This window comes from Panthera pardus, unplaced genomic scaffold, assembly GCF_024362965.1.
Source record: "Panthera pardus isolate Hobbes unplaced genomic scaffold, ASM2436296v1 HiC_scaffold_21, whole genome shotgun sequence".
In the NCBI taxonomy this organism is placed as follows: Eukaryota; Metazoa; Chordata; class Mammalia; order Carnivora; family Felidae; genus Panthera; species Panthera pardus.
This window is the reverse complement of record NW_026526777.1, coordinates 45889267-45901685: the sequence shown is the minus strand read 5'-3', so window position 1 is coordinate 45901685 and position 12419 is coordinate 45889267. Positions and strand designations below refer to the sequence as shown.

The 12419-nt window shown below is 40.2% G+C and overlaps 1 protein-coding gene across 6 annotated transcripts in view; it reads right to left on the bottom strand.

Annotated features, from left to right (window-relative positions):
• SWT1 (SWT1 RNA endoribonuclease homolog) overlaps positions 1 to 12419 on the bottom strand; it is a 106020-nt gene that overhangs the window by 2447 nt on the left and 91154 nt on the right. For 3 of the 6 annotated variants that reach the window (XM_019426881.2, XM_019426902.2, XM_053909186.1), the window contains one exon: positions 2399 to 3429. The exons of 1 other annotated variant lie outside the window; for it this stretch is intronic. In XM_019426881.2, coding sequence (XP_019282426.1) covers positions 3300 to 3429 — 130 coding nt within the window. In that variant the 3' untranslated portion in view covers positions 2399 to 3299. Of the gene's footprint in view, positions 1 to 2398; positions 3430 to 12419 lie in introns of those variants that run through there. 2 more of the 6 variants (XR_002074504.2, XR_002074505.2) reach the window with 2 other exon arrangements.

Below are 12419 nucleotides of genomic sequence, written 5' to 3'. Positions count from 1 at the left end.
TGCGCGCGTGCTCGCGTGCTCTCTCTCTCTCTCTCAAATTAAATGTTAAAAAAAGGTGGGGGGGGGGGATCTCCAACAGATAGGTGGGCTGGGGTGGAGCTGTCAAAAGGAGTATGAACAGTGACCTAGGCTCCAACCAAGACACCATCTAAATAAACCTGGATCAACCCTGAAAAGGTAAAAAGACTTCTGTTCTCTCTCAAGGTGATGGTCAAAAGATAAAGTAAATGAGCTTTATGTCCCCTGTCTTTCAGGTGACAAAGTCCAAAATGGGAAAGTGAAATTCATCTGTTAAATTCTAGTCTGTGCAGTCCCAATTGCCTACTACAGGTCCTAACATTCCCAGTGGGGCACAACAGAAGCCAATTCTTCAAAAAAAAATTTTTTTTTTTTAATGTTTATTTTTGAAAGAGACAGCATGAGTGAGGGAGGGACAGAGAGAAAGAAAGGGAAACACAGAATCTGAAGCAGGCTCCAGGCTCTGAGCTGTCAGCACAGAGCCCCATGCAGGGCTCGAACCCAGGAACTGTGAGATCATGACTTGAGGTGAAGTTGGATGCTTAACTGAGCCATCCAGGAGCCCCCAGCCCCAATTCTTAGAACCAGCATTCCTTTGGCCCAGAATGCTGGAATTGCTGGGGTGGCTACACCCAAAGGGTCCTCCCTAGTCCTCTCGGGAAAGAAGTAGATTCTGTTTTGTAACAGTAAGCTGGAAAAGTCTACTAATGTAAGATAGTGCCCATAACTTTGCTGGAATAATACTCCTGGATGGCCCTCATGAAGTTATCACCAACTCCTAAGGCCAAGGGAGCCCTTTCCCTGGTGTGACTTTGCTCATTTGTTCCTACTGGCATACATATGATGGCTTCCGCCCAAAATATGATAGCCATACATATTGAAGAATGGAGATTTTAGAACTGTAAGTTCCTCTCATAAGGATCTAATAATTCTTTCATTAAAACAAATGTGTTCTACAAGGTGGAGCTTATGATCCTTCTGTCAGCTGAGTTATTTCAATCCAGAGTGGGGGACCCAGAAAACGAGTAGAGGGTGGGGGAAAGGGATCCCTCACCTCCTGCATTGGACTATTAGAAAGTATAAAATTAAGATTAGAAAATACAGCAACAAAGAAAAACCTAACATTTTAAAAAAACATTAAACATTTTTAAAAGAAAGTTTATAAATCAAAAGAAAGAAGACTAGAAAGTCAGAACATCTTCACATCTCAAAATAAAAAATGAAAAAGGTTGAAGTAATTGACAAATTAATGTACACTGTAAAAGACACAGACTAAGATAAAGTCTACATGCATAAGAGTGAAATGTGTAGGGGCACCTGGGTGGCTCAGTCAACGTCCAACTCTTGGTTTCAGGTCAGGTCATGATCTCATGGTTCATGGGTTCAAGCCTTGCCTTGGGCTCTGCACTTCCAGCACAGAGCCTGCTTGGGAATCTTTCCTGTCTCTCTCTCTCTGCCCCTCCCTCCACCCCCCCAAACTTTTATTTTTTTATTTTTATTTTTTAGCATTTTAAAAATGTTATTTTTGAGAGGGAGAGTGCACGCAGGGGAGGGGCAGAGAGCCACAGAATCCAAAGCAGGCTCTAGGCTCCAAGCTGTCCACACAGAGCCTGATGCAGGGCTAGAACCCACAAAGTTGAGATCCTGACCTGAGCCAAAGTCGGACGTTTTACCAACTGTGCCACCCAAGCGCCCCTCAAACTTTTTTTAAAAGGTGAAATGTGTGGAAGCACACAGGTGACAGGAGTGAAATTTCCTAAAGATCACGACCTATGTTAAAAAGATAAGTGGGGGAGGGGCGCCTGGGTGGCTCAGTCGGTTAACCGTCTGACTTTGGCTCAGGTCATGATCTCACCGTTCATGAGTTCAAGCCCCACCTTGGACTCTGTGCTGACAGCGCAGAGTCTGCTTGGATTCCTTCTCTCTCTCTGCCCCTCCCCTGCTCATGCTGTTTCTCAAACAAAAACAAAAAAAAAATTTTTTTAAATAAAAAGAGGGAAGAGGAGAGGGAGTTTACAAAGCAGAACCAAAACCCAGTAACAAACCAGAAGCAGTTGAAGGATAAAAATCTGAAAAAAAAACAAAAAAAAAAAAAACCTGGAGGGGTGGGGAGGGCGATGCTTTTCTGGCTCCTCCAGGAAGAAAAGGAAAGAGAGCAGAGATCCTCTGGAAGCTTCTCATTCCACGGGGCTCGGCTCATATTCCTGATGGCATTTGAGCCCTAGGTAGAGCTGTGGCTTCCTATGCAAACATAAAGCTCGGCGGGGCCCTGCACAGATTGACACTGAGAATTCCGGCATAGATTCTCTTGTATTGGGAGAGGGTCACTTTTATCATCATACCTTGTACACAGTTCAAGAAACACAATTTGGAAGTAAAATGAAAAGCAAAACCTTACTAAAAATAAAATTTATTGCTTTTTTGTAAAAAATAAATTAACATTTATCATAGAATACCAAATTAGATTTAATCTAATGTATTAACAAAAGCATAATATACTAAACAAGGATTTCCAATGTATAACTAAATAAGTTGATTAAACACTTGGTTTAGCTAGGGGCAAACGTTAGTCACTGCCACCTAATCCCATAAATCCATGCCTCTTCACATTTAAGGGAAGTCTGTTATAGGGGTCTCCTCTGCTTTTTCCATTAGAAGTGCACTGAAAAGTGACAAACCTAGGGTAGAAGAAAAGAAACTATATAGTAAGCAGGAGCTGAAGTCAAAATTCTACTTTTATCACCTTGGGGGAAGTGGAAGGGATGTATGTTACGTTCACCAGGTCTAAATGGAAGATAGTGTGATCATAAAACAGCCCAGGGTAAGATTTCATTTGTGGAGCATGGTGAGCATGGCCATGTCCTAATTGTCCTATTTCTTTCTTGGGGTTTGGAAGTGTTTCTGGCCATGTACTCCTGTTTAGGGTTGAGAGAGATGCTAATGTTGTGCCCCTGGGCCTTCCACAGATGCCAAAGTGGCTCCTGCCCTAAGAGATTAAAAAAGACAGCTCTCCCTTCTTTAGACAGATTGGCTCAGTGTCAGGAGTAGAGGTAGGGAGGTATTGTCAACTGCAATGAGTTGAGTACACAGTTTATCCCACATTGGATGCATTAGGCTTTTTAGAACCTCAATGAGATTTTCAACAATAAGCAATCACCCTCTTGCACCTATGAGACATTTTTTTTTTTTTTTTACAAGACTTGTGTTTGACTCAAAAGGTTGATAGCCACTCTATTGTTCCTGAAGACAAATGCCATTCCTTTTAAGTTATAAATCAGGATTTAGGTCCTATAGTTAAGCATGTCCTCACACCATCCCCTGTTTTTGGCCTCCATATAGACAGATGCATTGCACTGCTGCATGGAATTTTCCATCTCGACCAGCTGGCGGCATCCAATGGTTAACTTTTCCCTAGAGGATAAAGAAATGTTAAATCACTGCAAGACGGCTAGTCAGATAGATGAAAAAATCTTGACACGACAGGTTAACATGGATTTGAAATACATTCTTTGATAGTTGAAAGATTAAAATACCAAGAGAGTTATAGTTTCTTAGCACAGACAAAACAACATGAGAAGATAAGCACACAGTAGTAGCACAGATTCTCAGACAGCCAACATGGCGAGCTTGGTACAATTCCTAGAATTCAGGAGTAAGGGTTCCTATGGCAGACCTGCTGCCAACAAGCGCAGTCGGATGCCGAAAAATAGTCCTTGGAAACCAATTTGACAATAAACTTCATAAATTGAAAAAAACAACAACAAAAAAACCAACAACAACAAAAAAAACTTTACTGATTAAAAAAAAAAAAAATAGTCCTTAGTATGGTCTCTGAAGGATTCTCCCAGCAGGAGATGGAGTGATGTTCCAGGGTTCTAATCCAAAGGGTAAAGCAGTGCTAGAGCCTAGATCACACATCTTTGTCTTATTTGGTTTGAGAATTAAAGAACAGGTAGCCTGGAGGATACTACGAGATGTAATGGAGCAGCAATGGGAAATTGACAGAGCTTCAACTCTCTATTTTATTTATTTTTATTATATATATTTTCAGAGCTTCAACTCTTAAAAAGAACTGCGAAACTAACAAATGGATATTAACTAATCACTCTCAAGCAGCGATGGAACACAGGGAGTAATGGCTGACTCAAAATTTTACTTCAGACTAAGCCCAGCTGGTCTGTCATTAGCTGACTTGGGCTCACAAACTGTGGGATCTGTAAGTCATCAGAGCACCAATCCATTACATCTGGTGTCTAGGGTCGTGCAAAACTATTTAAATCTACTGGGAGATGGTCTATAGAAGCTCACGAAGAATATCCGGCATCTAGCAAGCATCTGGCACATTAGGTGTTTGAGAAAGGACGGGTTTTTAAGTGTAAATTACACTGTTATTACTTCCTTGGCTTCTAAGATCATCTCTGGGCCATCTCCATGGTGTTGGGGAGGACCACTAGCCACCTCCCTGCACTGTCCCCCTGCCCCATGGATCCCTTGATGTAGGATACAAAGGAAAAAGAAGTCAGCTGGAACTCAGGGATTAGGATGAGAGGGAGTAGGGATGGCACAAGTAAACACCCCACATTCTGAGCAGCCTCACTTCCTCAAGATGTGTGGTTTCTCTGACACTGACTAAAACCTGACTTTTGGTTTTGTGTTACTCTAGTCCTGTTTCCTATATTTACAGTGCTTAAAATTAGAGTTGTGTTGCTTTCAATTCTTCACAACTACTCAGAAGATGATTTCTGGAAGAGCCTAAGAGATCCCAAAAGAGGAGAGATGTAAATGTTTTCTCATAAACTTAAAAATGAAACAAAAATGGCAGGCCCCATTCCTGCTCTTGGTGATTTATTCCACATTTGGGGGGTGGGGGGAAACACTCCTTTAATAACTAGACTTTGAATCTAGTCGTGTCTCTTGTCTTCTTTCCCCTCCTCTCACAGTTAAGAGGGGAGCTGTCTCCTCTTTTGATCTTCTTCATCTCTGTGGGTCAGCTTTCTGTGGATTATCACCTTACAGACTCTCTCTGCTGCAGTGAGCTGTCATTGCTTATCAGTAAGCAAAAGTACCACGTGTTTTTCCTATATTATGATAGGAATTCTTAAGTTCCTTTTTCCGAGGGCTTATGGAGAAGGGCAGAATAACAGATGTGGGGGCACCTTAACACCTTTCTGTGCCATTCTGCAGCATTTCTGTGAGTCATATCATGTTAGCTTTCACCAAGTTGTGACAATGCTCACAATCATGAAAGGTAGCCCATTTCATATTTGCTCTTAATTTCTAGGAAGTTCTTCCTTTACACTAGGCCTAAAAAAACCTCCATTTTCTGACCTGAGTGGCCTAAGTTTAAAAAAAAAAAAAGTCATTATCTAATAGCACAAATATTTTATGTCCCTTGTAGTGATCCTATTTCTCTTTTGCAAACTAAACAATCCCAACTCCTAATAGGTTCTGGAACAGAGATCAAGACTGGAGGTTGCTTCTAGTTTTGTGATTCTATATTGCTCATGAGATTTTTGCAAAACTTCTATTTCTCTAAATTGTCCTATCATAGTATCCAACTTGCTTTGACCAAATCTCAGATAGGTCAAAATAAACTGGAAATTCAATCAAATCAATTTAAAAATATTTTCAGTGGTTATTTGATTCATTTCCATGGCTAATTTGGTCAAAACAGCATGGCAGTAGCGAACTTCAGTGATCTAATTACAATATTGGATGCAATTTTTCTAAAATTCTTTCTAGGTACAAGAAGAAAGTCTACAATGGATATGTTTTACAGCTCTATGAACTTTTCTATTTATTTGCTGTATGTATCTCAAATGAAAGAAAAGTGGAATACAATGTAATGCTAATATAAAAACAGTACAGGGCCCGGGTGGCTCAGTCGGTTGAACGTGCAACTCTTGATTTCAGCTCCTGTCATGATCCCAGGATGGTGGGATCGAGTCGCATCAGGCTCTGTGCTAAGCACGGAGCCTGCTTAAGATTCTCTCTCACTATCACTATCACTATCTCTCTCTCTCTCTCTCTCTCTCTCTCTCTCCCTCCCTCCCTTCGCTCCTTTACCCCGCTCTTGTGGATGCTCTAAAAAATAATAATAAAAACAAATAAAAACAGTATATGATAGCTAACCTCATATTCAATGGTGAAATACTAAAAGCTTTTCCCTAAAATCGGCAATAAGACAAGGACGCCCATGTTCACCACTCCTATTCAACACTGTACTGGAAGTTCTAGGAGCACAATTAGGCACAAAAACAAATCATAAGCATACAAACTGTAAACAAAGAAGTGAAATTCTCTATTTACAGATCCTAAAGAATCCACAAAATAACTGTTAGAACTTATAAATTAATTCAGTAAAGTTGCAAAATAAAAGATCAACACACAAAAAAATCAGTTGTTAATTCTATATACTAGAAATGAACAATTAGAAGAGGAAATGAGGGTGCCTGGGTGGCACAGTTGGTTAAGCGTCAAACTCTTGATTTTGGCTCAGTTCATAATCTCACAGTCATGAGATCGAGCCCCATGTGGGGCTCTGTGCTGACAGTGTGGAATCTGCTTGGGATTCTCTCTCTCTGTCCCATTCTCCACCTCCCCTGCTTGCCTGCACTCTCTCAAAATAAAATAAACAAAATTTAAAAAGAAAAGGAAAGGAAATTAGGAAAACAATTCCATTTATAATAGCATGAAAAAGATTAAAATACTCAGAAATAAGTTTAATTGAAGAAGCACAAACTTGTAAACTCTAAAAAACACAAAACATTGCCAAAAGAAATTAAAGACCTAAATTAGTGGCATCCCATGTTTATGGATTGGAGGACAATGATAATAACTCCCGAAAGCAATCTACATGGCCAATGCAATCCCTATCAAAGTCCCAATAATATTTTTTTTGCAAAAACTGATCCTAATATTCACACAGAATTGCAAGGGACCCCAAATAGTCAAATCCTGAAAAAGAAAAACAATGTTCAGAGGACTCACTCTTCCCAATTTTGAAAACTCAATACAAAGCAACTTTAAGAAAAATTTTCTTTTAATGTTTATTTTTGAGAGAGAGAGAGAGAGAGACAGAGAGTGCAAGCAGGAGAGGGGTAGAGACAGAGGGAGACACAGAATCCGAAGCAGGCTCCAGGCTCTGAGCCATCCGCACAGAGCCCGACACAGGGCTCAAACTCACGAGCTGTGAGATCATGACCTGAGCTGAAGTCGGCCGTTCAACCAACTGAGCCACCCAGGCGCCCCATAAAGCAACTTTAATCAAAACAGTGGCACTGGCATAAAGACAGACATACAGACCAATGGAACAGAAATAAAGTCCAGAAATAAATCTCACCTACATGGTTGACTGATTTTCAACAAGGGTGCCAAGAACATTCAGTGGGAAAAATGGTCTCTTCAACATTTGGTGCTAGCACAACTTGACATCCAGATGCAAATGAAGTCAGACCCTTACCTCACAACATATACAAAAATTAACTCAAAAATGCATCAGTGACCTAACTGTAAGAGCTAAAACTATAAAATTCTAAGAAAAACACATTGGGGTAAATCTTCATGACCTTAGCTTTGGCAATGGATTCTTAGGTATGATGCCAAAAGCCTAAGCAACACAAGAAAAAACACACTTCATCAAGTTAAAAACGTGTGTGTGTCAAAGGACACTATCAAAAAAGTGAAAAGACAATGTACGGAATGGGAGAAAATAGTTGCAAATTATACATCTGATAGGGTCTAGTACTCAGAACGGGTGACATGTCAGGCTGCCAGGTGCCAAGGTGGTTAATGAAGACAATGAGCCAAACTGAAAGTAAAATCAACATTATTCACTTACTGCAACACTGCAAATCAGAGACAAAATTAAAGGTGCCAGCTCCCTAGTACTCCATTTTTTCTCGTAGAATGGCACTGGGTGAGGGTCAGATGATACGCAGGGCAGACAGGGGCTACCATCTCACTGCTGCTAAGGATCCCTAAACTAAGGCTCCTGCCTGTTCACGGACCCATGGGGCTAAGGGGCAGGGAGGGTGGAGGTCTCAGTTCATTCAGGCTGCTGTAACAAAACACCACAGACTGGGTGGTTTAGAGACAACAGAGATTTATTTCTCACAGTTCTGGTGGCTGGAAATCCAAGATCAAGCCACCAGTATGGTCACATTCTGGTGAGAGCCCTCTTTTAGAAGAGCATTAATCCTATTCATCAGGGCTCTACCCTCATGACCTAATCACCTCCCAAAGGCCCCACCTTCTAAGAAGATTACATTGGGCAATAGGATTTCAACATATGAATTTTAGGGAGTGGGAGGATACAAACATTCAAAACATAGCAAAGGAGAAGAGTGAGGAGTAGGAAAGCATGGAGTCAGAATGGGGAAAAATACCTCAGCCAAGGCTTCCAAAAGTCGCAGCTGAAGTGCCTGAGAGGTGCCTCAGCCAACGTCCCCAATAAGGTGGCCTCCAAATGAAAACTGCCCAGGCTAGGAATGCAGACATGCGTGGAGGCTCACGGGGAGGCGGTCTGAGCATTGCCCACAGCTGTCTCTAGAAGAGTGCAGTACACTCTTCTAGAAGAGAGTATACCCAATCTGGTATGGGGAAGGCAGCTTCCCAAAGGAGCCTGCCAGACAAAGTCTTAGAACTGCCTATAGGCAGGCGTGAAAGATCGCACATAGGATTCTGGCCTAGATCCAGATTCCCCATAAAGACTTCTTGTAACTCAACAACAGAAAGAAAACAACCCAATGAAAAATGGGCACAAGACCTGAGTAGACATTTCTCCAAAAAAGACAGACAGCCAATAGGCACATGGAAAGATGCTCCACATCATTAGGAATTAGGGAAATACAAGTAAGAATCACAACGAGAGCATACTTCACATTCATCTGGACAGCCTTCATCAAAAAAAAAAAAAAAAAAAGGAAAATAAATTTTGTCAAAATTTGGAAAAACTGGAACCCTCATCTACTGCTATATTGCTGGTGGGAAGGTAAAAATAGTGTAGCTGTTATGAAAAAAAGGCAGTAGTTCCTCCAAAAGTTAAACACAGGATTCCACTCTTAGATATACACCCCCCAAAATTTGAAAGAACTAGAAGAATTCAAACGAATACTTGTACACAAATAGCAACACTATTCACCACAGCCAAAAAGTGAAAACAACCCAAATGTCCATCAACAGACAAGTGGATAAACAAAATGTGGTCTGTCCATACAATGGGACATCATGCAGCCATAAAAAGGAGTGAAGTATTGATTGATAAATACTACAGTGTAGATGAACCTCAAAAATATCATGCTAAGTGAAAGAAACCAGACACAAAAGGTCATATGTTGTAGGATTCTGCTTATAAGAAACATTCAGAATAGAGAAATCCACAGAGACAGAATGCAGACTAGAGATTGCCAGGGTCTGGGGGAAGGGGAGAACACACACTGACTGCTTAATGTGTACTGAATTTCCCTCTGGAATGATGGAAATGTCTTGGAACTAGAGAGGATTGCACAACACAGTGAATGCACTAACTGCCCCTGAATTGTACACTTTAAAATGGGTGTTAATTCCATTATGTGAATTTTATCTCAATTAAAAAAAGAAAAAAAAAACTATACATTTATTTTATAATATCTTCTGTCACAAATAATGAGTCAAATTTACTGCAAAGTATTACTGAATCAATAGACACAAAAAACAGCGTCCCTTTCTAATTAAAGCAGAAGCATCAAAGGTGTAAATTTGGTTTTGAGATTATTTTTCTCTAAGGCTTTTTTCTATCTGAGGCTTCTTGGACAGACCAGGTCATTAATTTAGTGCAGGGATTCTCAAACTTTAATGTTTCCTGGAGGGATGGGTAACACAGATTGCTGGGCTCCACCCCAGAGTTTCCGATTCAGAAGGTCCACGGTAGAGCCTTACTAGTTTGATTTCTTGCAAGTTCCCAGGTGAGGCTGACACTCAAGTTAAGAAACCATGCTTGTGTGAACCACAATTCTAATGTGATCTGGAAGATACTACCACGGAGTTGATTCCTGGCATCAGAAAGCAGTAATTCCCAAAAGCACCTGCCCCAAGGGAAAAAAACAGCTTCTGACCCAGATGCTAGGTTAGGCAGCATATTGTTTGGATATGCCAGTTACTTTATGAGGCTGATGTCGCAAACTAATTTGCATTTCATACAGACAAAATGACCACAGAGGCCTGCCTCGCAAACATGCTGGAACACACTGCCCAAGAGCTTTCAAGGCAAAGTGAACTACATGCTGTTCCTAACTTATTTCTCATACATATAAAAGATATCACCCAGGATATCTGTTTGGTCATCTATTTGATAATCTCATTAATTTACCATCCTGGATTTTCTGAGCAGGCTCCTCGTCTGCTCAGGGTAAGCAATGCTCAGACCTCACTGGCAAGCCCAAAAGCTCTGCTGAAGACTCTACAAACTTATTTATAGATAAAACACAAACATATTTATAAACTTATTTATAAACACCAAGGTTCTGTCTGCCGTGTCATGGAATTCAACTTTTGATCAAAGCTACTTTCAATCTGAAACCTTAACTCCTTGCTTTATCAGAACCTAGGAAATAGTTTTCTGTTCTTGAAAAGGAATTTAATGACTTCCCTATTGCAGTAAGTGTGGTAAGGGGTACATCAGCAGTGTCCTCCTTTGCAACTAATACTTTATAAATGAAAAAAACCAGATTAATAAATTCAGGCAATGTAAGTAATCATTTTCCTCAGCATTCCAGAAAGTGGTCAGCTATATGTAAGTCAAATCCTTCTGTTTTCACCAGGAAAACTCTGCTTCCTTTCATCTGGTGCATTTGGCTCTGTGTCTAGTACGAACCACGGAAACCGAAAGAACCTCTCTCTTTTGGCAGCTTATTTAAAAACTGTGAGCTGTGGAGCACATGTGAGGCTAGTATGAGACCTACTGATCACTGTAGAGACAGCAATTTCAAAACAAACCACAGAGTAACAACTCTAAAAGCTACTAACCAAAAGCCTTCTAAGCAACAACCACCACTTTTCAGTGCATTCAAGAGATTGGATATATTCCATTTCTCTTCAAAATTATCCTTTTGGGTGTAAGAGGGAGCTTATTAATTAATATTGTAGTTCAAATCCCTGGCATAAGAAGACAGAAGAAAAAAATAGGTACAACTACTTTAACTCTGAACATTCAACTTTGACCCCAGTACAAACCCATAAAAAAGAACTCCCAACTATTCCAATGGTAAAGTGAAGTCAAAAAAATTTTAGACACCTGACTGGAACCATCCTGCAAGGAACTCTGCCTTCTAAGTTATCCACAGTGAGCTTTTCTATACCTTCAAAAATATGTCCAAGGTTGACAAACATTATATATTTTTTAAGCTTTGATTTCAATTCTAGTTAACACACTGTTATATTAGCTTCAGGTGTACAAGATAGTGATTCAACAATCCCATACATCACCTAGTGCTCATCATGACAACTGCACTCCTTAATCTCCATCATCTATTTCACTCATCCCCCACCCCTCCTTTCTGGTAACCATCAGTTTGTTCTCTATAGTTAATAGTCTGTTTCTTGCTTTGTCTCTCATTTTTTTCCCTTTGCTCATTTGTTTCTTAAATTCCACATGAGTGAAATCATATGGTATTTGTCTTTCTCTGACTGACTGATTTAGCTCAGGATTATACTCTCTAGCTCCATCCATGTCCTTGCAAATGGTAACACTTCATTTTTTTTATGGCTGAATAATACTCCTTTTCATATGTGTGTGTGTGTGTGTGTGTGTGTGTGTGTGTGTGTGTGTGTATGTATGTGTATACACACACACACACACACACCAAATCTTCTTCATCTATCCATCAATCAGTGGACACTTAGGCCGTTTCCATATCTTGGCTATTGTAAAGAATGCTGCCATACACATAGGGGTGGTGCATGTATCCCTCTGAATTAGTGTTCTTATATTCTTTGGGCAAATACCCAGTAGTGCAATTACTGGATTGTATGGCAGTTCTATTTGTAACTTTTTCAGGAACTTCCATGTGGCATTCCAGAATGGCTGCACTAGTTTGCATTCCCACCAACAGTGTACAAGTGTTCCTTTTTTCCCCACATCCTTGATAATACCTGTTGTTTATTGTATTTATTTTAGCCATTCTGACAGGTGTGGGGTGATACTTCACTGTAGTTTTGATATGCATTTCCCTGAGTGATGTTGAGCATCTTTTCATGTGTCTGTTGGCCATCTGGAGGTATTCTTTGGAGAAATGTCTGTTCTTGTCTTCTGCCCATTTTTAAATTGAATTCTTTGTTTTGGGGGGTATTGAGTTTTAGAAGTTCTTTATATACTTTGGATACTAATCCTTTATCAGATACGTCGTTTGTAAATATTTTCTCCC